This window comes from Cervus canadensis, chromosome 3 (assembly GCF_019320065.1).
Source record: "Cervus canadensis isolate Bull #8, Minnesota chromosome 3, ASM1932006v1, whole genome shotgun sequence".
In the NCBI taxonomy this organism is placed as follows: domain Eukaryota; kingdom Metazoa; phylum Chordata; class Mammalia; order Artiodactyla; family Cervidae; genus Cervus; species Cervus canadensis.
Genome location: NC_057388.1, coordinates 23998746 through 24025079, shown reverse-complemented (window position 1 = coordinate 24025079; position 26334 = coordinate 23998746). Strand labels below are relative to the sequence as shown.

The window sequence follows — 26334 nt, the reverse complement described above, 5'->3', positions numbered from 1 at the left end:
AGTAGGACCTTGTTTATCCATTCCATGTATACTAGCTTACATCTGCTAACCCTCCTCATGGACATAAGAGAATACATTTGTCATTCCCAAGGGTGTGGCCGAGGGTTGAAGGAGGGATGCAGTGGAATCTGGGGTTAGGAAGGGTGTTTAATCTTGAAGGAAAGGGACCTTCTTCTCCCCCATTGGAGGTTGGCTTAAGAACAGAGCCCAATGGTACTGTCAGGGTCAAAGTACATAGTCTGAGGATGTGCTGTGGGGTTTTGATAGTTTCAGTTGTATTAGCGGAATTGGAAGCATGGTCCTCTGCAGACATTGGGAAAAAACTTGGAGCAATATTCCTTAGTCTGGTGAGTAGCTAATAACATCCCTGGTCAGTGTCTGATAGGCTTGATAACAGGGGGACAAGTTGAAGTCATTCATCCTGATGGAAACCAATTAACTAAATGAAAACCGGCATCAGGAAGATGATTATCTGGATTTTTTCTTAGTTCTCTGAGATCAAATACTTGAAACAGAATGTATTATGCACTTTTTAGACAAAAGATAGTGTTAGTCTTTCTAAAATGTTCAGACTCAGGTATAAAAGGAATTTGCTATGTTACTATCAAGTTGTTATGATTAAGAATAAGTGTAAAATTAATGTAAACAATTGTTACTGAGAATAAAAACTTTTTCTCAGGAATTTTTCTTCAAATAATGCCAACTGCAGAATTCAAGGTGAGTGTTTAATAGTTATGAATATAATACCAAAGGCTTAACATGCCATTTATATTTGATAGAGACATAAGTTTGGGCAATAACTTTTCTTACCTAAGCACAAAATAGAACATGGGTTGTTTAAAATTTTTTTCATAAATTTTCTTAAAATACTGTCTATTAAAATGGAATTAATACTACCACCACTAAACTGTAACACTGATTGTACAAGATTTAAAAGAACAGTCCATTGCAGAAGCATTTTAATCCATGAGTTTACTTGAAGTCTTTTTTTATATTCCAGTAAAGCCCAAAATATCTAGGGGAGCAGAACTTCGTAAGAAGTTTAGGAATTACTGACATAACCTATCCTTAAATAGTATAGATTGCCTTCATCTGACGTAATTATAATACTATACTATAAGTGCTCATTTCCTTTATGTGGACCAAAAATAATCTGCATTAAAACATACTATTCATACTTGGTGATTATTTTATTACCATAAATTATTGTATACAATTTTTGATAAGGATGTTATAAATCATATTTTAAACAAAAATGTATGCATGGCATATGTAAGCAGTAACATCTTGAAGGAGAAAACACCCATGAAAACATTTACCTAAAATTTAGTAATACTGAAAAACACTAGATTGTGCAGAGTAATGATTAAAAGCTATATGTAATACATTGGAACACTGGTAAATCTTCAGGTACTGGAGGAATAACCTGGCATAGGAAAAAGATCAGAGTAGAAACATCCACATCCTTAGACGTGCACGTCATCTAAAAATAAATCCCTCAATATAGCAATACACAAAGATTCTTCCTTAGCAATACAGACAATACTTAGCAATACAGACAAAGGTATATTGGGTTTAATGTGATTTTATTACTAGGTAAATTTTAGTTACTTTATATAGGTAAAAATATACAATATTGCTTTAAATTTTTTAAGTGTATACTTGATCGTCATCATATTCACATACAGTTTAGAAGCCTGCTTTTTCCCGCACTAAACAGTTCATTCAGTAACATGTGGAAGAGACTAACAAAAATGATTTAGATGAAGACTTTTCATGAAAGGTTTCAATGTAAAAATGGAGTATTAATCTGGACTAATATTAGTCTGGTCTAAATCTTTAGTGATTCCTCCTGCTACAAACAAATTATGAAATGTTTTAGACAAATTTATTTTTTTCAACACTTGAATTCATTGTCCAGGTTCAAAATTCTGTCAGAAAATGCATAAAACTGACTTAGCTACTGTGTCTGAAGTCACTTTTATACACATTGATTTACTAAAAAAAAGAAAAGTAATGTATTTTAATACTACATTTCAGTTTGGGATTTCATTGTGTTTTTATATAATACATGCAAAACATATCTATGCCTTTCAGCTGTCCTATTTAAGTAAAAGAAAGTCAGATGGTGGCACTTTTAAGTCACCCAAGGATGGTAAAGTTATTAGTGGTCTGATTAATTTGCTTTCTTAAAAAGACACAGTGATAACCTGAACAAGTTATTTATGTGCATATGTAAGATATGCACTATTTTTAAATGAAAGACTGAAAACATTTTACAAATATTGTTGTTCATTATAAACTATACAATGCACCATTTTTTCACTCATACCAATACTTTGCACCAAACATTGCTATATTCAATCTTAACACTCCTCAAATATGAGAAAAACAAATAGTTTCCACTGTACTAAGAAGTGAAATTTATAAAGTCAACATACTACATTTTAAAGGATTACAGCTCTAAAACAGTTTTTAAAGAATTTATACATATTGAAATGGGTGCTTTACTTACTAAAGAGCTAAAAATAAAGCTGCTTCTCTTCATTTTAAGTTAATACACAGGGTTGCATTTAACAGCAGATTCTTTACAGGGCAACATTCAACTATTAAGGTGGAGATTTTAGTAAAGCTAAATGGTGATATATCTCTTACTTCTGAAAACTCTTGAAATTTTAGTGCTGTCCTCTTACAATAACTAAAAAAAAATTTGGGAAGATATTTCCACTTCCAAAATTTTTCAACGTAAGGCACACGGCAACATTAAAATCTAGAAACAACTAGAGTAAGTAATAAATATTTCTCTTTTCAACCATTATTTGCTCTTTACCTGAAGAAAGTGGGTGAGTAGTGCAGTTGAAACATGCCTAGATTAATAAAAATGACTGAATTTAAGAAATACCAATAATATTTGTGTGCAGAATGTTATTAATTTTAAAAAGAAAAAGTATATTTTATGTAAAATATATACTTTACATAAAATATACTCCCTACAGTGTTACAGGTAGAAAAAAGTGTGAGGCACTTACATTACCAAGGAGGGAGGAGCATATAGAGATTATCTTTTTATACAAGCACCAAACCACTTGTTTTAACCTCTGAGATAAAAGCAGAAGCTAAAAGTAAAAGGAAATAGTTCATATTTGGTACACTAATAATCTACAAGTTCAAAACTCAAAAGTATTTTATTTTAATCTGATGGAAGTAATTCCACCAGAGAAAAATTTTTCTTATTTAAAAGTGTCATAATATCTCCCTGAAAAAGTTCTGTATATTCTGTGGTATTATTTCAGAATACTGTAAACTGTAGATGGTATTTCACTCCTCTGTGAGAGCATACTATGCTAGTGATGGTAGTATAGGTGATTAACTCCTCTTATTACAAACCAGATTTTAATGTTTTTATAACAGTAAAAATAACACATACATCAATGCCTCCATGTGAACTTGCTGACATCCAACAAGGACAGTCTTATTACTCTGTGATGCTTCACAAACTACTTGAAAACCAAGGTGAGGAGTGGGCTTGGAATTACAGGAATCCACTGGATGTCAAATCAGGGTAAGGTCTGGCTTCTGATGGGTGAAGATGGGTGGCAGGCTGAGTGTTACTCATGCTATTTAATTCAGCTGGATACGTCTCATTTAAAATTGCTCCGTTCTGAAACTGCAAACAGCAACACACCTTATTAGAACAGATCCTTCATACAGATTAAACCATAAGATAGGTGAAAATGTAGTTCTAAAATCTTTACCCTCCAAGTTATCGTTAAAACTCCTTTACTGCCATTTTAACTCATTCAGTGAAGACATATTGAACACATGTATTAGTTGCATTTACAATCTTTCAGTTTCTCCATTAGATAGTATAGGTAAGTGATATCCTTGTCTCACTTTAGATGTGGCACTCCATACATTGCCTATCTGATCAATGAAATGCCTTTGGTTTGGGCAGGAACCACTGGATCAGAAAGTACCAGTCACGAACCACAGGTACTACTCTCTGTCCTAAGTAAGTCTGCTTTGACCAGATTGTATCTCAGTAAGATTTAGGTAGCAATAAACTAACTACATTCAAGATCACCACACTGGACTACAGATAACCTAGAACTTTCTGAAAAGAGGCAAGTTATGATTTGCAAGAGGTTTCTTAATATTCCTTACATACTATATACCATGGGTATGATTTCTAGAACCAATTTTATTCATAATATGCTTTCAAAGTACTACGAAAATTATTGTCCTAAGTATGGAAATAAAAATTACCAAAGTAAAGTGCTTGCTCTCGCCTTTTAACAATGAAATTTAGTCTCATTTCCATAAGTGCTACTGGAAAAAAAGGAGGGAGGGGAGGACCTTGAGACACACAGTTCTGTGGAATTACAGGAATAATTCCTGTTACTAATAATTAGTTGGTGATGGACAGGGAATCCTGGTGCGCTGCAGTCCATGGGGTTGCAAAGAGTTGGACACGAGTGAGCGACTGACCTGAATAATTCCTAATACTTCTGTAGATTTTTATAGATTATAGAACTTTTTGAATCTTAGTATAATTAGTGAAAGTAATAGATTATAATCATACCTTTAATTGCTTCAAATGAAATTTACCTTTCTAAAGCCTATGTAACATAAGGTTTCAGTCCTTCTAAACTTTGTCAAGTTTTCAAAGGGAAGGTAATAATCACCCAGCAAAAGGTAGGTTTTGGATAAATTACTTTCATCACTCAATACAACGCACATCAGCAACTGTCTTTAAAGAGACTGTGTGCTAAGTCACTTCAGTCGTGTCCTGCCCTTTGGGTATGGACTGTAGCCCGCCAGTCTCCTCTGTCCATGGGATTTCCCAGGCAAGAATACCAGAGTGGGCTGCCATTTCCTCCCCCCGGGTATATTCCCAACCCAGGGATCGAACCTGTGTCTCTTATGTCTCCTGCATTGGCAGGCAGGTTCTTTACCACTAGCCCCACTCAAAAAAAGACTGTCTAGAGTAGTGCTAGCCAACAGAAATATAATGTGAGCCACAGATAGAGTTCCGATTTGTTTAGATTTAATAACTCCTTTTTTTTTTTTAAGTTGCTCAGTCATTTCCAAGTCTTTGTGACCCCATGGACTATAGCCCTCTAGGCTCCTCTGTTCATAGAATTCTCCAGGCCAGAATACTGGAGTGGCTAGCCATTCCCTTCTCCAGATGACCTTCCCAACCCAGGGATCGAACCCAGGTCTGCTGCATTGCAGGAAGATTCTTTACTGTCTGAGGGAAGTCCAGTAACTCCTTGGAGGAATATATAGGTCCAGAATTCTTACTATTCATAAGGAAGTAACACAAAACAGTGGGAAAGAAAACACTGTAAGGAGCTGGTGCTAATGCAGGCCCTCTTCAGAATATAATTTTACATAATTCACTTTTCTACAGTTTACAAGTTACCTATCTGTGCTTATTCTGCAGCAATGTTGTGAGATAGACTGTAACTCATTGTTAAATTTTAATATACCTGAGCAATGTCAGGAGTAAGGATAAGAAAATTTTTCACAGTCTTTTTCTAGGGAGAAACTCATATGTAATCAGACAAACCAAGTGTATAAAAAAGGTCAGGAAAAAAACAGAAAGCTGCAAATGACATTTATAAACTTATTACAGTCTTATTGGGATTTGCTTCACAACTAAAATATACAACATGAACTCAATGTTTTCTAATGGAAAAGCATAAAGGCAAGCATGAGACATTCCTGGGTGGTCACAAAGAGCAGCAATTATCAGGAAGCACTTTAAGTTACCATGGTGGTAGAAGAGTCTGAATGACACATTTAAATGATAAAGATAAAACATCCAGCTTGAGTCTTGTGATAGAAAGCCAGATAAGTACCTTTCTTAATTTTCTTAAGATACCAGGGGGAAAAACTATTTTACCTTGAAGGGTAAAATGAAGATAGAACACCGAGCCTAGGACTTTTACCAGAGATCACCTAGGACAAAACTATTTGAAACAAACACATCGATACTGGTTTTAACCCAGTTTCAACAGGAAGAGAGTCAATATTTAATAATAATGAGTATAATCTATAAAAACACTGAGTCACTGTTTATATACCTGAAAACGTAAATCAACAATGTCAGTTAAAAAAAAAAAAAAAGAGCTTTGAAAAAACTATTTATAAAACCTTAAAGCCTTCTAAGTCAACATGTTTAAAAGGTCAGATTTTTAAAAAAATCAACATTATTCTAAACAGTGTACTTTTAATTAATTTTACTTTGTAATTTTACTTTTAACTTATGGATGTATTCATACTGCTTTCATCCTTGATTTCTTTAAAATATGATATACTTGTATCAGTAATGTGAAAGTACCAGCTTACACAAAATAGTCACAAATAAAATTAGAAATGTTCTCCCATTCATGCTACAGATAGAGGTTTAAATCACTGACAGAAAACTCGTAACTTACATCTATTTATAATGTATGAAGAGGCATTTGAGAGGACTCGGTTTGAGAACGCTCACCTTGCTTACATATGCCTGTGAGCCCGGCGCGGCTGGGTTGTACGGCGCCTGCGCCAGCTGGCTGCGCTGGGGGCCGGGCGGGCACTGGTACATGGAAACAGCCCCGGCGTAACACGTCTGAGGAGCTACCATGGCCGCCTGTGGGTTCAGTCCATGCTGTTGGTTTTCAGGAACTTGTAAACATGAGACAAAATCTTCTAAATTAGAAGCAGTAGTAGGGTATGGGGCTGGTTCAAAATTGCCCATGGGAAAGTCTAACTGTGTACCCTGAGGCTGACCACAGGGAATCAAGTTCTGGGGGTAAGGCATAGGATCAAGCTCAGGTTTGTAGGGAAACTCTTGACTGGTCCCAGGTAAGTCTGCAAAGACACTGTACTGCTGGAGGTCCTGCTGAGGACAGTTCAAAGGCACGGACTGGTTAGAGTTCCAGTTTGCAAACATGCTGTTCACCTGCATGTGCTTCATTTTCTGACACAGTTGTTGCTGCGGCTCCATGGCCGCGTGCACCTGATGGGGCTGCAGCTGCTGCTGGTCTGATGGGAGCTGTTCCCGGACCAGACAGCTGGGGTTCAAAGCCAGGGACGGCTGCTGAGGGTACCCTGAACACCCGAAGGTGGGCTTATTTAAAGAGTCTTCAACGTAGGTCAGAATTTCATCTGTTAAGTCAATATCTCTGAAGTCATCTTCACTGGAAAAGTCAGTTCTGAAAAATTCCTCATTCTGTTGCATGTGCTGGATGTCTTCAAAATCAATGCCTAGGTGTTTCATAATGCTGTACAAGTCACTGTTTCTGTTATCTGCAAAGAGCCCGGCATGATCTCCAGAGAGAGTTGGGTTCATGTCCTGAGACTGGCTGATCTGCTCATGTTTCAGGATACTGTCACTCCCCATAGGTACAACATTGTTTTGCCAGTTACTGCACTCATTCAGAGAGTCACTGAAAAAATTCCTTTCGATAGGTGTACTAGTTGAAGCAGGACAGAGATAAATAGCCTCGTCTTGTTGCATTATGGCATTCAGGAGGGAATTGGGGTTGAAGGACTCCTTACTTAGAGTTGATGTGGCAGTTGACTCTTTTCCACCAGCACCATTTTTAGTCTTTATTGGTAAGGGATCCATTATGGAAGGAAAAGGGCTGCTTATCTCATATAGAACGGCGTCTCCAGTGGTAAACATAAATGGCAACTTCATATTGCGTTTGTTTAAGTGCTCTGTTCCTTCTTCATCTCTACAATTGGGCACAAGAAAGTTTGCATGTATTAGGAAAAGCTGTATCATAAACATTTCCAAAATAAATTTTAAAAAAGAAAAACTAGCATGCAAAATACGCAGTAGTTAAGTTTGCTAGAGGTGAACATAAATTTGAGAGAAATCTTTCTGATGACAAGTACTTAAAATTGTTCAGATAAATTTAGACAGAATTTGTCCCAAAATTTAATTTCACTCTCAGATTCCATCCCTACCTGAAAAAATAAATTCTGAATGGAATACAGATCCAAATATACAAGTGAGGCATGCTGAAATATAAAACTCTAAAGGAAGATTGACATATGAAAATTAAAATTTTTTGCATAGGAAAAGAATTCATAAGTCAGGTTAAGGCATGGAATAAATGTCATAGTTTCATATATACTATGTAGTGTGTATATGTGTAAAATTTAATGTTGGTATTAGGTAAAGAGCTCCAAATGGGTCTAACAACCTCTTAATAACTAATAGAACAAACAAAAATAGCAACTGTATAAAAACATGTAATCTTCACAAGAGTATGTAGGATATTTTATCAACACTGACCATACACTAGATTATAAAATAAGCCACAACAAATTTCAAAGGACTGAATTCCTTCAGGCTCTTGTCTAATCTTTGACTGTGTGGATCACAATAAACTGTGGAAAATTCTGAAAGAGATGGGAATACCAGACCACCTGACATGCCTCTTGAGAAATCTGAATGCAAGTCAGGAAGCAACAGTTAGAACTGGACATGGAACAAAAGACTGGTTCCAAATAGGAAAAGGAGTACGTCAAGGCTGTATATTGTCACCCTGGTTATTTAACTTATCTGCAGAGTACATCATGAGAAATGTTGGGCTGGAGGAAGCACAAGCTGGAATCAAGATTGCTGGGAGAGATAGCAATAACCTCAGATATGCAGATGACACCACCCTTATGGCAGAAAGTGAAGTGAAGAAGAACAAAAGAGCCTCTTGATGAAAGTGTTTATTTTCAGTGTAAATTCTCCTAGAATTTACTTTAAGGTTTTCATGTAAGAGGATTTCTAAACCAGAGTGTTAAAAATAAAAAACCAAAACATGAAACATTCTAGGTCTTTGTACTTACGTTAGAGGTCTCTGAGTTGCAATGATATAATCTGGTCTTCCATTTTTATAAACTAAGCGTGCATTTGACTGCACCCAAGTCCATCGATTGTCTTTTGTAAGAAGCCTGAACACTATCATGCCACTCTCTCCAGTCTTAATCACTAAAACAAAAAAAATTAAATTAGCAAATCTAAAATCAAAACAATAAAGAAAATCTCTGTAATATTTCTGGATGTAATTCACGTATCACCAAAGATGATAAATACACTGATGACTTCTAAGCAAAGTATATTAAAATGCATCAAGATAGTTCTTCAGCATTGCTGTTTTTTCCTCTTTTGGACTAAATTTATTATTTAAATGATTCAAGGAAAGATTAAGTCAAACAATTCAAGTAATGTGTGAAACTATAATTGGGGGGGGGGGAATTGTTTTCATTTTTAAAAGGGAACATGTCCTACAGTCTAATATTTTACTATACAATTTTAAAGTATAATTTGGGCTTCCATGGTGGCTTAGATGGTAAAGAATCATCCTGCAATGCAAGAGATGCAAGTTCAATCTCTAGGTCAGGAAGACCCCCCGGAGAAGGGAATGGCAACCCACTCCAGTATTCTTGCCTGGAGAATTCCATGAAGAGGAGCCTGCTGGGCTACAGCCTGTGGGGTTGCAAAGAGGCAGACACAACTGAGCAACTAACACTTGCACTATATTAACAAAGTTATGACATAAATTGGTGAGACAAAATGGCCATTTTCAGAGTAATTAAGCCACTCCACTCCTGTGTGGCAGCTAATGAATTGAGTGTAACTCCAGTTACTCACAGTGGTGTGATACTGAATAGAAGCTAATCCAGATAGTTCCCTTAAAACACTTTTACATCAGTAATAATCTGAAACATGTCCTAGCGTATAAGGTATTTTCTCAGTCAAGTTCATAAGAAAATACAACTTACTCCGGATATGGTACTCAGCACAATAGAGCATATCAGCAGCATGGATAAACTGATATCCTGAGCCTCTCATGCACAGCTCTGCTTCGGTATAGCCTAAAACAAGTTTTCCTCTGTTTAAAGGGAAAATAACAAAAAAATTAAAACTTAATAAAGAATTTATGTCGGTGACTTCTTTTGTGTTTTCTGCACTATGTTGACACTCAGAATTTCCCAATAGCAGGTAGAAATGAACACATTTCTGTAATTTCTCTTTTGCATATGCCTGCAAATTTCAGTTTTAGATAATTTTCATGGTCTTCATTCAGGAGAATAATCACTAAAGATGAGTCTAACAGAGTAGATTATACAGATGAAATACAAAATCTTTAATTATATTCTAGAGTGCTTTTACTCCATTTGGAGGGGCAGGGTTTCTCAAACCTGTATGCATTCCCATACTGGGGAGGAGAAACGCCCTAACATACTTTGGTTACTGAACTTCCAGGGTTAAAAGTCAAACTTCGTACAGTGTATAACAAGCCAGCAATAAATGGATACTGAGTCTTATTAATATAAACACATCATCTATAATACAGAAATTGTGGCAATACTGTAAGATATAAAATAAACAATCTGTGAATGTGATGAAATTATTTTAAAAGGCTATGCTACAAAGTATGAACTAATAATAGCTACTATAATAATAAACAAAGTTATAAACTATACCATATAGAAAATATATACATCTAAGACAGACTTACTGCAATAAAATACACATTTGGTAAAATAAACCCGAAAAAGTTTCACTTACTTGGCATCACAACCAGTAGGTGTGAAGTCGAGTTTGTGTTTGGTTCTAAAGATGAAATTTTTGGTTCGAATTTCAAGTATGGATGGTGGCTGCAGTGGCGTAGCTATTGCAAACAAAGCCAACTGAGGTGGAAGCATTGATCCATCTTTCCCTTTCTTGTTCTGTCCATGAAGATATTTCAACCTCCCTTGGAAATTCATTGCCTTAAGAAACGAAAAGTTCATTGAGACTACTGCTGTATAAAGGTTCCACGCCACCCCAGTCTGATCACTGTGACAGAAGGACACTTCCTGAGCTGTGAGCTTGCCCTGGGTGAAAAGCGACAACAGTGGGAAGCCGAGCAGGCGTTATAGCCAGCAGGAAGCCTTCGGGCCTGCTGGTCGTTTCCACAAAACGTCTGTTAGATCTTCATCGCATATGCCTGTCCTCTGGGGATGGGTGAGAGACTCAGTTCCCAATTTTTTCCAGGGGAAAGGAGTAAGCCACATTTCTGCTCAACTCCAGTCTGAAGTTAGGTTTGAAGACAGAGCAAAGAACACATAATGGAATCCAGCTCTTGGAGAATATAAAAAATGGAATTTCCTTATACAACTTACCTGTTAAATTAGCATATAATCACTTCAGTTTCAGCCTTTTTAAATAAAAGTTTTGTTTTTTTAAACCTTCGAAAGATAAGTAAAATGGTTCCTTTTTAAAGGGTTCAATCAAGGCCATTTTCAGTGTTTTTGATAATTCCACAAAAGTTCACGAGGCTATCAAATGCTATTGTCGTTCCCTTCTTCCCAGGAAGCCCATTAAATATATCCTAAAAGATAGTATCAGACTGTCCTCAAGGGACTGCTGAGTGACCCACTCTTCGTTTTAACAGGTCACAATAGGAAGACCTACATAGTTTTCTGAGCTTGCAGCTGCCCAAGCATCTATGTCTAGCATGGGTCCATGCACACTGCATGCTCAAAATCTATTTCCTGAACAAATGAATTGTGATAAAGTCAGCAAGTACACATTAATTATAAAATATACGTGGGCTAGATTCCATAGCTCAGAGTATATTTCAAAACTCAAGGGGATCTTTTCTGTAGAGAGAAAACACAACTGTTCAAAAACACTAAAATGAATCCTAAAGCCATATAAAGAATGCAGACCTCTATTAAGATAAAGAATAATTTTAGAAGACTGAGGAAACAGACAATCATGACCATGATCAATTTGGTTGCTTAAAACAGTACTGACCAGGCCAAGGGATGACTCTGATGTCAATCTGACACCAGTACAAAGGAGAAAAGACCCAATTACACAAAGAAACTTCACCTAGAAATACAGACTAATAATTGCTCATCAGTACAAGGAAAACTATCTCAAAGCACAGTTCTAATTCTGGGTAAGCAAAATTCAGACATAAACACACCAACAAAAATCATTTTGTTAACAGATCTGTGGTGGAGTGCACTATCTTAAGGATACAAATGAGAGCCTGGACGATCTACCTCCACTCCTAGAGTTCTCCCTTTGCTGATCATCCTGGGAATTCACACAGGATGTCGTGATGGAGTGCACTGGTGGTGATGAAGGTCACTCCAACACGAGAGTTCACACTGCACAGTGTGTCTCACACCAGATGAGGATCCTGCAGTGATGAATATACAACCATATTTTTTTCTACATGGCAGTTACTCTAGTCATGTGGAAAAGACCATGATCATATTTCCATCTGGCAGGCGTTAAACCCAAAGAGGATAATAAGCAGTCTGCCACCAAAAAAGGGCTACATAATTACCTTATACCTACAAAGTCCAAAAGAAGGGCAAAATACAATGGCCCGTGTTATTCCACTCAGTCTTTGTTATACTGCATCCTAAAGGATAGAGACTCTGAGTTATGGAAGATATTTTCAAAAATCTAAAAAGACTTTTAAAAAGTTACTTTCCTTTATAAAACTATTTAATTAAGTAGATTTTTATAACCTAAACTCAAATACATTCAAATTGGTTTCATTTTTCTTTTTAATTTTCTAAAACTTCATAGTAAATGCCAGTATAAGATGCTGCACCTTACCAGAAAACCAGATGAATTATCTAGCAGACACCTGAGTCGGCAGACGAAGCACCTCTCCATAAACGAAGAGTTCTCTGGAGGAATCTGGTCTGGGTTATAATACATGGCTGGCTGGGAGAGTCCATTAGCTTCTATAGAAATAAATAGCAACACAAAGTTACTTTCCATTTTGCTAAAAATTAAGTGTTTGAATGGGCTTCGCAGGTGGTGCTAGGGCTAAAGAACCCATCTGCCAGTGAACGAGACATAAGAGACACGTGTTCAGCCCCTGGGTTGGGAAGATTCGCTGAGAGTGGGCATGGCAACCCACTCCAGTATTCTTGCCTGGAGAATCCCATGGACAGAAGAGCCAGGCAGGCTACAGTCCATGGGGTTGCAAAGAATCAGACACAACTGAGCAACTTAGCACAACACAGCACAAGTGTCTGAAGAGCTGAAATTTGTGTTCATTTCTAAACCAAAGCTATATTCTAATTATAAAAAAAAAATCACTTTTAGAAGAGAAGCTAGTGAAAAGAAATTAAAACTTATTGAATACTTTTACTACATAGAACTTTATCTATTCAGCTGTTTTTATTTCTATTGAGCTATCACTGTCAACAATTTCTCTATTTTCTAACACCTTTTTTCTCCTTTTTAACATTTTTACAGATGTATGAAGACACGGCTTTTGTTGAAAAAAGTATTTTTTAATCCTTCCATCTGCCAGTTTGCTTTTATATTTGGTGCATTTTAAACACGGAACAATACATACACACTCCAGAATCAACCTTATACATTCCACCCCCTCTTTCACAATAGTGTAAGAATTATTTTTATACACTCTATTACTGAGTATATGGCTATACTTTATCACTTGGAATCCATCAATGGCTGTCATCTTTCGAAGTCCTCCTTAGGTCATCAGGCTTCTTGTGACCTGGTTCTGGCCCACGGCTAGATAGTCATCTTTCCCCTTCTTCCTAATCTTCACTGTGGAGTTCTATGCCCCTAAAGGTTCTCTGCCTCCTTTCAGAGAATTCAATTCCCAACACTACGTTTTGGTAAACATTCTTACCATCAATTCTTTGTGCAGAGTCTGGACACTGTTGAGGGTTTAATGCCCAGTGCAGCTGGCGCTGAAATTCAGCTCGGTCTTCGGTATGGATCAGTTCATACACACTCTGATGGATGACATCAGACTAAAGAAAAAAGCAACAAAGAAATTAACAAGTAGTGCTGATTTTTAAAAGGACTTCCTTGGTGGCTCAGTGGTAAAGAATCTGCCTACCAATGGAGACATTGGTAGACACAGGAGATGTGGGTTCAATCCCTGGATTGGGAAGATCCCCTGGAGGAGGAAATGGCAACCCACTCCACTATTCTTGCCTGTAGAATCCCAAGGACAGAGGAGCCTAGCGGGCCACGGTCCATGGGGTTGCAGAGTCAGACGTGACTGAGTGATACAGCATGTATGCACTGATCTTTAAAAATGTGGTTTATTGATTTCAAAACCTAGCTGCTAGATTACAGGGTGCTTTTTAGTGGTGATGTATGCAAATCAAACAATTGCAGAGTTCTCCTGGAATTCAAGACAAGAAAAGCTAGAAAGACACAAGCACTCTAGCTGACAAGTCAAAGGTTATTTGCCATCACTTCCCCATGTGAACCACTTTTTAGTCACATAAGTCACCTTCCTGTTCATTAACTGCAACACATTAGGGTCTGCTGATTTTTATTTATTGATCTTTTAAAATAGAGCCTCTTATACAGAGTGAAGCAAGTCAGAAAGAGAAACACAAGTATCATATATTAACACATATACATGGAATCTAGAAAAACAGTCCTGATGAACCTAGGAGAGAATGGACTTGTGGACACAGCGGGGAAAGGTGAGGAAGGGATGAATTGAGAGAACAGCACTGACATATATATGCTATCATGTGCAAAACAGATAGTGGGAAGTTGCTACATACCACAGGGAGCCCAGTCTGGGGCTCTGTGATGACCTAGCAGGGTGGGCTGAGGGGAGGGAGGCTTAAGAGGAAGGGGATACATATATATATAAAATTATGACTGATTTGCCTTGTTGTACGGCAGAAACCACATAACATTGTAGGGCAATTTTCCACCAATTAAAAATTTTTTTAAAAAATCCTCTTTTGACAAAACTTGTCTGAACATTCAGTTAAATTTGACTTCTTTCAGCCTGAAGTATTACGTATTTCCTTCACTGCTCTCTAACAATTTTCCTGACATGAAATTTTGACTTCTAGTAGATTCCATAAGGCTAAGGGATTATGCCTTTATAAAGGTCAGAGTCTTTCCTCCACCTCTTGCTTCTTAGCATTTACTACAGGGCTGAGGCCTTAGCCTTTCCACCATTAGCGTTCTAACTTTTTTATTGCAACTCACGGCAAGAAATATTTTCCATTCATTGTGTGTGTTTGTGTGTGTAGATAGACATGGAAAAATGTTCCACAGAGCGCTTCTATGTGTGACAATATTGTGTTTCCTATTTTATTTTAAGCAGCTAAAAAGAATGACTGGTGATCCTCTATATCAATTTCATCACCCACTCATGAGTCATGACCTACAGTTTTAAAAATGGTGCCATATTTCAGGGGAAATGCCTTCAATTTTTCACCATTGAGGGTGATGCTTACTGTGGGTTTGTCATATATAGCTTTTATTATGTTGAGGTATGTTCCTTCTATTCCTGCTTTTTGGAGAGTTTTAATCATAAATGAGTGTTGAATTTTGTCAAAGGCTTTCTCTGCATCTATTGAGATAATCATATGGTTTTTATCTTTCAATTTGTTAATGTGGTGTATTACATTGATTGATTTGCGGATATTAAAGAATCCTTGCATTCCCTGAAATCAGGAACAAGACAGGGTGCCCACTCTCACCACTACTGTCAACATAGTGTTGAAGTTCTGGCCACAGCAATCAGAGCAGAAAAAGAAGTAAAAGGAATCCAGATAGGAAAAGAAGAAGTAAAACTCTCACTGTTTGCAGATGACATGATCCTCTATATAGAAAACCCTAAAGACTCTACCAGAAAATTACTAGAGCTAATCAATGAATATAGTAAAGTTGCAGGATATAAAATTAACACACAGAAATCCCTTGCATTCCTATACACTAACAATGAGAAAACAGAAAGAGAAATTAAGGAAACAATACCATTCACCATTGCAACAAAAAGAATAAAATACTTAGGAGTATATCTACCTAAAGAAACAAAAGACCTATACATAGAAAACTATAAAACACTGATGAAAGAAATCAAAGAGGACACAAACAGATGGAGAAACATACCGTGTTCATGGATTGGAAGAATCAATATTGTCAAAATGGCTATTCTACCCAAAGCAATCTATAGATTCAATGCAATCCCTATCAAGCTACCAACGGTATTTTTCACAGAACTAGACCAAAGAATTTCACAATTTGTATGGAAATACAAAAAACCTCGAATAGCCAAAGTAATCTTGAGAAAGAAGAATGGAACTGGAGGAATCAACCTGCCTGACTTCAGACTCTACTACAAAGCCACAGTCATCAAGACAGTATGGTACTGGCACAAAGACAGAAATATAGATCAATGGAACAGAATAGAAAGCCCAGAGATAAATCCACGAACCTATGGACACCTTATCTTTGACAAAGGAGGCAAGGATATACAATGGAAAAAAGACAACCTCTTTAACAAGTGGTGCTGGGAAAACTGGTCAACCACTTGTAAAAGAATGAAACTAGAACACTTTCTAACACCATACACAAAAATAAACTCAAAATGGATTAAAGATCTAAATGTAAGACCAGAAACTATAAAACTCCTAGAGGAGAACATAGGCAAAACACTCTCCGACATAAATCACAGCAAGATCCTCTATGACCCACCTCCCAGAATATTGGAAATAAAAGCAAAAATAAACAAATGGGACCTAATGAAACTTAAAAGCTTTTGCACTACAAAGGAAACTATAAGCAAGGTGAAAAGACAGCCCTCAGATTGGGAGAAAATAATAGCAAATGAAGCAACAGACAAAGGATTAATCTCAAAAATATACAAGCAACTCCTGCAGCTCAATTCCAGAAAAATAAATGACCCAATCAAAAAATGGCAAAGAACTAAACAGACATTTCTCCAAAGAAGACATACAGATGGCTAACAAACACATGAAAAGATGCTCAACATCACTCATTATTAGAGAAATGCAAATCAAAACCACAATGAGGTACCATTACACGCCAGTCAGGATGGCTGCTATCCAAAAGTCTACAAGCAATAAATGCTGGAGAGGGTGTGGAGAAAAGGGAACCCTCTTACACTGTTGGTGGGAATGCAAACTAGTACAGCCACTATGGAGAACAGTGTGGAGATTTCTTAAAAAACTGGAAATAGAACTGCCATATGACCCAGCAATCCCACTTCTGGGCATACACACTGAGGAAACCAGATCTGAAAGAGACACGTGCACCCCAATGTTCATCGCAGCACTGTTTATAATAGCCAGGACATGGAAGCAACCTAGATGCCCATCAGCAGATGAATGGATAAGGAAGCTGTGGTACATATACACCATGGAATATTACTCAGCCGTTAAAAAGAATTCATTTGAATCAGTTCTAATGAGATGGATGAAACTGGAGCCCATTATACAGAGTGAAGTAAGCCAGAAAGATAAAGAACATTACAGCATACTAACACATATATATGGAATTTAGAAAGATGGTAACGATAACCCTATATGCAAAACAGAAAAAGAGACACAGAAATACAGAACAGACTTTTGAACTCTGTGGGAGAAGGTGAGGGTGGGATGTTTCGAAAGAACAGCATGTATATTATCTATGGTAAACAGATCACCAGCCCAGGTGGGATGCATGAGACAAGTGCTCCGGCCTGGTGCACTGGGAAGACCCAGAGGAATCGGGTGGAGAGGGAGGTGGGAGGGGGGATCGGGATTGGGAATACATGTAAATCCATGGCTGATTCATATCAATGTATGACAAAACCCACTGGAAAAAAAAAATAATAAAAAAAAATAAATAAATAAATAAATTAAAAAAAAAAAAATGGTGCCATAAACCACCATTAATGTCAGATATAAATGTTTTCTTAAAGTATATCCAGGTTAGGTGTACATATGAAGAAAAAAAAAACAGATTGAGAAATAGCTAGTCTTTTTGATTTCTTACCTGATATGAATCAATCAAATAATAATTAAGCTAGTTATGTAATGAAGTTTCTAACAGGTTTTTCCATGGACATTAATATATTTCCTTTAAAATTCAAAAATACTTAGGTTTGGTGTCAGGAGCCAGATTCCACCACTTTAGCTATCTGGACTTGAACCTTCCTATGAACCTTTGCTTCTAACATGAAGTCATCTCTATGCCATCCATTACACAACTACCAGAGTTATCTTGGGAAATATAGACTGGAATACATGCATTCCCTTCAACAGAAGTATCTAGTGGCTTCTGTAGTGTGTATGACATAATTTGGACTTCAGGCTTATGGTTATTCAACCATCAGCCTTGGCATCACCTGTTGAGCCTGTTAGAAATGAAATACATGGGCTCCACTACGACATACTGAATCAGATTATATGGGACTGAGGCTCATCAATTTTATGACATTTTTATCAAGTTCTTCAGTGATTCTTAAGAACATTAGAAATTAAGAACTACTGATATGTAAGAATAGCGAGCATTTAAATGTACTTACGAATTGTTCCCACATCGTATTGGATGTTTTCACCCCTCAAATACACAGAACACCTTACAAATCCATATTGACTGTATACTTAGTAACATTAAACCAGACACACTCACCTCCTTCAAGGCCTTCCAGCCTACTGCCTACAGTATGGCTAGCTTTTCTTCTCTGCGTTCCCTCCACAACTGTCCACTCATCAGGACCCCACACTCTTTTCAGATTAAATACCATTTCCTTCAGGAAAACTTTTATAATCCATACAAGTCAGAATTAAAGGGATAAGCCACAGTATTTTGCTTGTACCTTTATATATCACCTCATTCATTTCATAGTTACCACTTGCCCTCCAATTTCCACAACTGATTTGATGGCACATGTTCTCCTGTCTGCCCCCATCCAAACCCCATCTGCTCTTTCTTATACATAAGAATTCCTTATAAATGAAAGAAGAAACACAAAACCCATGAGTCACATGTACCTTTAAGGAACTTACAATGCAGTAAAATATTAAAAGCATAGAAATACATTAGCTGCAAACATATACTTTTTTATTCTATAACATATGTATTTCAATTTTATTTTTATCTAAAAATTATCACTTGTGTCCCTAAAGTATAAGATAAATAAAAAGTAGTAAGTTAATTTTCAAAAAAGAATTTTTTAATGACCTAAGAAAACTATATTTACCTGCTGAAACCCCAGGTAATCTTGTATGGTAGATGAAGCATAGAAAACCAAAGCATCTGTAGTGACAACCAGTACAAAGCCATTTAGTGCCTACAAGGAGAAAAGTTAGAAAATTAGTAATGTGACTAACTAACAATATTATCATCCATTAAGTATTGACTTCAGTTAAGGTTATTACTTTTACTGATGAGAAATCTCTTAAATCATTAAAATGATTACACCCCCAAAATGCAGAGACACCATACCCCTAGTGGTGAAAAGCATCCATTCTTTTGATTTGGCCAAAGAAAATCTTAGAGCTCATTTAATACTCAATCACAATAACTTGAATAGAATATTGATTTCTTCTTCCTCATGCTCTATAGATTTTGTGTTTATTATACTGGACATGTTTTCTAAACATAATTGTATACATATCATTTGCTGCAATCTGTCACACTGCTTTTAAAGGAAGATAGCATGTAAAGATGTTGATTAGAGCCTTAAAGTAATTTGATAGCAGAAAATCTCTGTGTAAAGATAGTTTAAGCACTAAAGTTTGAAATTTAGATACTCTCAATGTATTATAAAACATTGAAAACATTTTTATTTTAGAAAAGGAATACAAATGGACTATACATTAGAACTAATATATACATGTAAGACAAGTATACAGCAAATTGTTTCATTTAAATTTAATATAATTACTAATATATTTAGGTTTAAAGCTATCATATTTTATAGGTGTTATTTCTATCTGTTAACCTATATACTATGCTACTTTTTCCACTTTGCCTCCTTTGGGCCAATTATTTTTTATTACTCCTTTTCCTTTCTTTTAGTTAAGAAATTATATATATACTTTTCCTATTCTTTTAGTGGTTGTTCGAGTTCTATGTTAATATCTCTATATGGTAATAAAAGTATTTAGATCACCTTAAGAATTAATTGTGATCACATCTTTTAAATCTCAAGCCCTCATTACTGCCTGCTTGAGTTCAACTCAGCACTTGTTTTTCTTCATGCTATATGTGCTGAATGTTAAACCCTCCTGAGACACTCTTTTCTGTGTAAAACGAGACAGGGAATGGTTAAGTTTAAGAGTCACATAGTTTGGAGTCAGAATTTGGACTAATTCTTCTGTCTCGTACCAACAGTGTGGTTTTGTTAATTTACCCGTTCGAGCTTTAGTGAAAAACAGGCTCTCTATCAGGTGGATAGGAGGACGGTGTCTCACCTGACGCAGTGCCTGGTACAGATTGGCGCTCAGCTCATGTGAGGCACCATTGTTACAATACGCTGCTGTGGAAATGGGCAGATCAAGTATTACCAGATCATGCTTTGTGAACTACAGGGACACATAAATGATAGCAAGTAGTTAACACGTAATAAAATGTTACACAGCAGACAGGACACAAGCTCAGTACTGAGATTCGCAAACGAACAAGCCGTCGCCGCTGGGCTCATGATGCCCGCACACTAGTAAATACCCGCACTGTCAGCCGGGGTGAAAGAAATACAGCGACTGTCTTCCTTTTCACTCCAATCCCTTTCACCTTCAGGATCCCTGGTCTACATTATACTTCTGAGAGTCTGATTATAGAGACAACAAACAGCACCTATATTCTTTAACAATCACTTTTCTAAATGGTTTTTATGTATTCAAGTAACTTTGAATTCTCTCAGCAACCCAAAGTAGGTGCCACAGTCCAGGTTGTAAATCGAGGACACGGAAGTGAAGAGCCGAGAGCTAGGAACAAGCTGAACCAGAAGGGAGAGGTTGGCTCTAAAGTTTGCCCACTTAACATCGTACATCATATCATGATCTGCTACCTTTAAGCGTTGCTAATCACCAACTGTTGCATGGCTATAACTCACACAGTTACAACTGGGATCTGAGATCCTTGACTTCACATATCATGCCTTATCATGCCTGGCAATTTCCCTAGGATGAAGAATGGCAATGGCACCCACCAAGAACGAAAATGTTTAATGATTCAGTTCAGTTCAGTCGCTCAGTCGTGTCCAACTCTTTGCAACCCCATGAATCACAGCACGCCAGGCCGTCCTGGTCCATCACCAACTCCCAGAGTTTACCCAAACCCATGTCCATCGAGTTGGTGATGCCATCCAGCCATCTCATCCTCTGTCATCCCCTTCTCTTCCTGCCCCCAATCCTTCCCAGCATTAGGATCTTTTCCAATGAGTCAACTCTTCACATGAGGTGGCCAAAGTATTGGAGTTTCAGCTTCAAATCAGTCCTTCCAATGATAAACACCCACCAAATTGAGCATTCTTAAATTTTACTTGGTTGTAGTAGGGTTATGTCCATTACTGCATGTTTTTTGTTTTGAAAATATCTTCCTTCTAGACAACAGTATCCATTGATCATATATGCATATTATTTTGTAGAATATCATGTTTTCTGAAGAGTGGAAGAAATTTAGTACTTTCCAATAAGCTCATTAGTGTATGCCAGGAGACACAAAGATAATTTAGGGTATGCCAGTAACTTTTAGACAAACGTTAACTGTCAGAAATAAACCAAAAAGCCCGTGGAATGAAGTTATATTGAATTACTATCTTAGCAAGTTAAAGAAAGGAATAAATTTGGTAATTACATACTAACAAGATTATTATTGTTAGTCTCAGTCACAATTTTCTGAAAATCATGTTGAGCTACACTTTCTATTTAATAAGAGAAATAAACTGCAATTAATACTGTTATTTATAATTTGAACTGCTGTTATTTCAAAAATGAAGCTGTAGATTTTAAAAAGCATACTATTAGGTATCAACAGTCAGAACATAAATATATAATGAAAAGATACAAAAGTTACTTATTGTTTTATTTTTATTCCTTATAAAACAGTAATTTAATCAAGAAAATAAACATTTTAAACTTTTGTTAAATATTTAAAAATATTTTCTTCAAGTGCCTCCTTTGTTAAAACCAAAGGTCACCAAAGTTATAAGCCAAATAGTGAGCTGTACCTCTGGACATATCCTCTTTGGTAACTAGTTGATAACCACACATAATGGCAACTGTACATAATGAAATATCCCATCTTCACATGTCTACAATGCTTTTGGTCATCTACTTCATATGGGATAACAGGTACTGTCCTAAGCAAGGTGTTCCCAGATTGTGGTCATGCTAAAGAACCCACCTGCCAATGCAGGAGACCTAAGGGACAGGGATTCAAACCCTGGGAAGATCCCCTGGAGGAGGAAATGACAACACACTCTAGTATTCCTGCCTGGAAAATCCCATGGACAGAGGAGCATGGCGGGCTACAGTCCACTGGGTCGGAAAGAATCAGACATGGCTGAAGTGACTTAGCACGCCCTAAGCAAATTATATAGTATGTGATGCCTCATGCTGGAGAATAATCTACAAATGGCATAAAACAGAATTAATGACGGACTATTCATTTTAAATATCTAAATGCTTCCAATTTTTAGAAAATTAAAAAGTGAACAACAGCTTGCAGCAGTATATTTTTATTGTGGGCCCTTGACAGGGGATATGTTGACAATCTGTCTAAATGTTCTAGGGGGAAAATAAAAATCACTGGCCCATAATTTAAGCCAGTTTAAGATAAGAAGTGTGAAGTATGCCACGTTTGTCTATTTTCACTTGAGATAAAGAACTTCCTTATTACGTTACTACATAAACCGAGACGTGTTCAATCACATTGTGTGTGTGCATGCGCGTGCTCAATCGTGTCCAACTCTTTTTGACCCCCATGGACTGTAGCCTGCCAGGCTCCTCTGTCTATGGCATTTCCAAGGCAGGAATACAGGAGTGGGTTGCCATTTCCTTCTCTAGAGGATCATCCCGACCCAGGGATCAAACTGGCATCTCCTGTGTCTCCTGCAATGGCAGGCAGATTCTCTACCACTGTACAACCTGGGAAGCCCGCTATGCTTAATCGTATTAAGCAGCAATTATTAGAATGCTTTCCTGGGACCTAAGGGGTCTTTGTGTTTCAGCTAATATAGCAATACATAGAAATCCTCAGACAGAGTCAGGAGGATGACTCATGGTTGAATATATTTAACTTTCTTCTAACATAAGGGAAGCAAAAGTTAATTTTCCCTATTAGGGATTTGAACACAATTATAAAATTATAATTTGTTGTCACAATTTTATAAATCATTATAAATAATAATAAAATGTTATAAATTGTCAGGTTACACTTAAGCATTTACTGAATGAATGGAGTTACTGAAACTTACAGCTACTTTTTAATCACAGTTGCAAATTAAGTTCACATCTCAGTTCCCTGGGTAGAATTAAAAATCCTTATGCAGAATTAAAAATTCTGTAGAATTAAAAATCTGTAATATAGTGCAGATTACAGCATACATCTTTTTAATTTTGAGTTTCTTCTCTAACATTTTTAAATGGAAGTTTAGTTAATTTGCAGTACTGAGTTAGGTTCAAGTGATTCAGTTATGCATGTGTACATTCTTTATAGCATACATCTTCATTCTTTAACAGAATAAATACCTGAGAATTTAACTGAGAATCGAGCAGTTTATCGGATCCAAGAGAAAGAAAAATAGGAAAAGATTTAAAATACTTTCACAGACAAATCTACCAGAAACTCTCAGAGTTCTAATGCATGACAATAGGGCTGACAGAGGCTAAAAAAATATCTATAGCATGTTAGTAAGTCATACACAGCTGCTAAAAGAAAATATAGTTACAAGAACACTGTTCAGGTTAAGAACAATTTTGAACTATTAAAATTATTTTAATGGAGCTATATTCCTAAAAACATATACCTAAAACCAATGTCTTAAATGAGAACCTTTCAAATGATCTAGAATTTCTTGCTATTTAAAGAAATGCAACAGGGAAAGTGATAACTGACTTCTAATAAATCTACTTCATAAAATTCCATTTATTCATGTACTAGCATTATACCACTACTGTAGGTCAGATGAAAGTAGTATGAATCACTGAGTCCTAAAGAAACTAGGAACAGTTAAAAGGCTGTTAACTAATTTTCCATTTATAATGGTTCTAATGAAAAAGAACTATATTTACTACAATTTACCTGTAGTAAGAATTCTCCTTCCTGCAAGTTCAGGCCTTCTCTGAATTTGGTTCTACAGTTGTCCTGGACTCCATTTCTGTCAGCTGGGGAGGACTTTAATGCAACTAGGAAAAAAAGAGGGAAGAACAATGATACAGTAGTTAGTTTTTAAAATAAGCAATTTTAAAGAGCTCTAAGGAAAAAAACCTATGTATACCGAAAAAAAGAGACAATTTGAAAAATTGCTATCTACTGGTACTGCAATGACTAAGTAAATAATCCTTTGCCAATGGGTGGTTTCTAATGTCAGTTGACAGATTCTTAAAGACAATTTTTAATGAGTTCGCTATATGATTTTTGGCATATTACTTAAGAAGTTTCAAATAAACTGTTTCCCAGGTGGCATGACTGGTAAAGAATCCTCCTGCCAATGCAGAAGACCCGGGTTTGACCCCTCGGTTGGGAAGATGCCCTAGAGAAGGAAATGGCAACCCACTCCAGTATTCTTGGAAAAGCCCATGGACAGAGGAGCCTGGTGGGATATAGTCCCTGGGGTTGCAAAGAGTTGGACACGGCTGAGCACACGTTATCGTTATTCAAAGAACTGCATGACATTGCTATACACACTCCTCTGGTTCTCATCTATTTAGAATAATAAGATTCCTCACAACCTAATTTATAAAAAAAAATTTATCTATATATTCATCTAACTTCTGTGAACTAGGGGTGGTAAGAGAAAGAATCAACCAAAACCCATTATTAAAGACATATATGTCCATTAAAGTTAGGATCCTCTAGTTTTAGGGTAAGAAAACTCAGTATTGTTATTAACTTCATATGAGACGTATAAATCAACTCATGGAGAATTAGCATCTTTATGATGTTGAATCAGTCTGTCCAAGAACATGTATGTTTCTCCATTTGTTCAAGTCTCTATCTTTTGTCCCACTAGAATGCTTTGAAGTCGTCCACAGAAAAAGATTTGCACGTGTATTTTTATGTCTGTTCCTAGGTATTACACCTTGTAACGCGGCTTCTCTTTCATTAAGTGAAGTGAAGTCACTCAGTTGTGTCCGACTCCTTGCAATCCCATGGACTGTAGCCTACCAGGCACCTCCATCCATGGGATTTTCCAGGCAAGAGTACTAGCTAACTGCTTGTGGACTGCATATGTGAAGGAGAGGCGGATGGGATGGTGAGATGCTTACAGTAGGAGACAGCATGCTCTCAAGCAGCATGTGTCACCACCTTCCCATCTCTCTCCTGTGTGTGTGTGTGTGTGTGTGTGTGTGTGTGTGTGTGTGTGTGTACGCATTTAGTCTGGGAGACAGCACAGCTGAACAGAAATAAAAACAGCCACCATTTACTTATTTAAATGGCGCATTTTTCTGAGCACTGCAAATATTCTCTCAGTTAAAAAATGTGGACATTGGTATCACAGAGAATTGAGTTCAAATCTCAGCTCTGCCATTTCCTAAATGTGGGAGCTTTTTGAGCCTGTCTCCTGGTATGTAAAATGGTAATTGGGAAAACAAAAAATCACCCTGCAGGAGCTATTTCTAGCACAGAGGAACTCAATATTACTTCAGTAAATGGTAGCTTTAATTATTAGCAGTACTTCCCAGAGCTTATGGACTGCCCTGTTATAAAGTATGAACTTTTAAACACTATTATGATATCTATTTTGCTGATCTTTTTGTAACCTGTGAAAACCTTGACATTCTTTTTAAGATCTCTTACTTCATTAAATTTTAATGTGCTAAGGATAATTGGGCTCAGTGATAAACTAGAGATTTATTAATAACCAGATTTCCTCTCAGTTTGAGAAAAGCGTTCCATATAAAACATTTTCATGTTTGAAGTATATTTTCTGGTAAATCACCAACGCATGTGTCACATTTCAACCTTATGCCAAGTTCTGGCCTTTGCAGAACTTTTAAAACATGTCTCTGAAAGAAGAGGCCAAAACACTGGCCTCTGAATATAACAATTCCAAAAGGCCACAGAACAGATTTCCTTAGGCCAAAACACAGTTTGAGGTAAACTGACTGATCTAACAGTTCGCCAAGACCAAAGGAAAAGGCTCAATCTCTTCTCACTGAAAGGTAAAGGCAGAAAGGTTTTTCTCCCCTTTATATCCTGTTTCTCCCCTTTATATCCTGTAAGTTCTCTTATTTGCTTTCTAGTGGCTGCATTTGCTGGAATCCATTAAAGCCTCACAATGTCAGGGTTAACTACACTCTCCTACTTTTCCAAAAGCTCCAGCGTGAAGGAGAGGAGCACTG

The 26334-nt window shown here is 36.7% G+C and overlaps 1 protein-coding gene across 1 annotated transcript in view; it reads right to left on the bottom strand.

Annotated features, from left to right (window-relative positions):
• Positions 1 to 1569: 1569 nt before the first annotated feature.
• Positions 1570 to 26334, bottom strand: part of AHR (aryl hydrocarbon receptor) — a 51214-nt gene continuing 26449 nt past the window's right edge. The window contains exons 3-11 of the mRNA XM_043462780.1: positions 24071 to 24174; positions 19023 to 19112; positions 13680 to 13803; positions 12623 to 12753; positions 10568 to 10770; positions 9778 to 9887; positions 8842 to 8983; positions 6500 to 7727; positions 1570 to 3667 (exon numbers count right to left, since the gene is read on the bottom strand). Coding sequence (XP_043318715.1) covers positions 3533 to 3667; positions 6500 to 7727; positions 8842 to 8983; positions 9778 to 9887; positions 10568 to 10770; positions 12623 to 12753; positions 13680 to 13803; positions 19023 to 19112; positions 24071 to 24174 — 2267 coding nt within the window. The 3' untranslated portion in view covers positions 1570 to 3532. The remainder of the gene's footprint in view (positions 3668 to 6499; positions 7728 to 8841; positions 8984 to 9777; positions 9888 to 10567; positions 10771 to 12622; positions 12754 to 13679; positions 13804 to 19022; positions 19113 to 24070; positions 24175 to 26334) is intronic.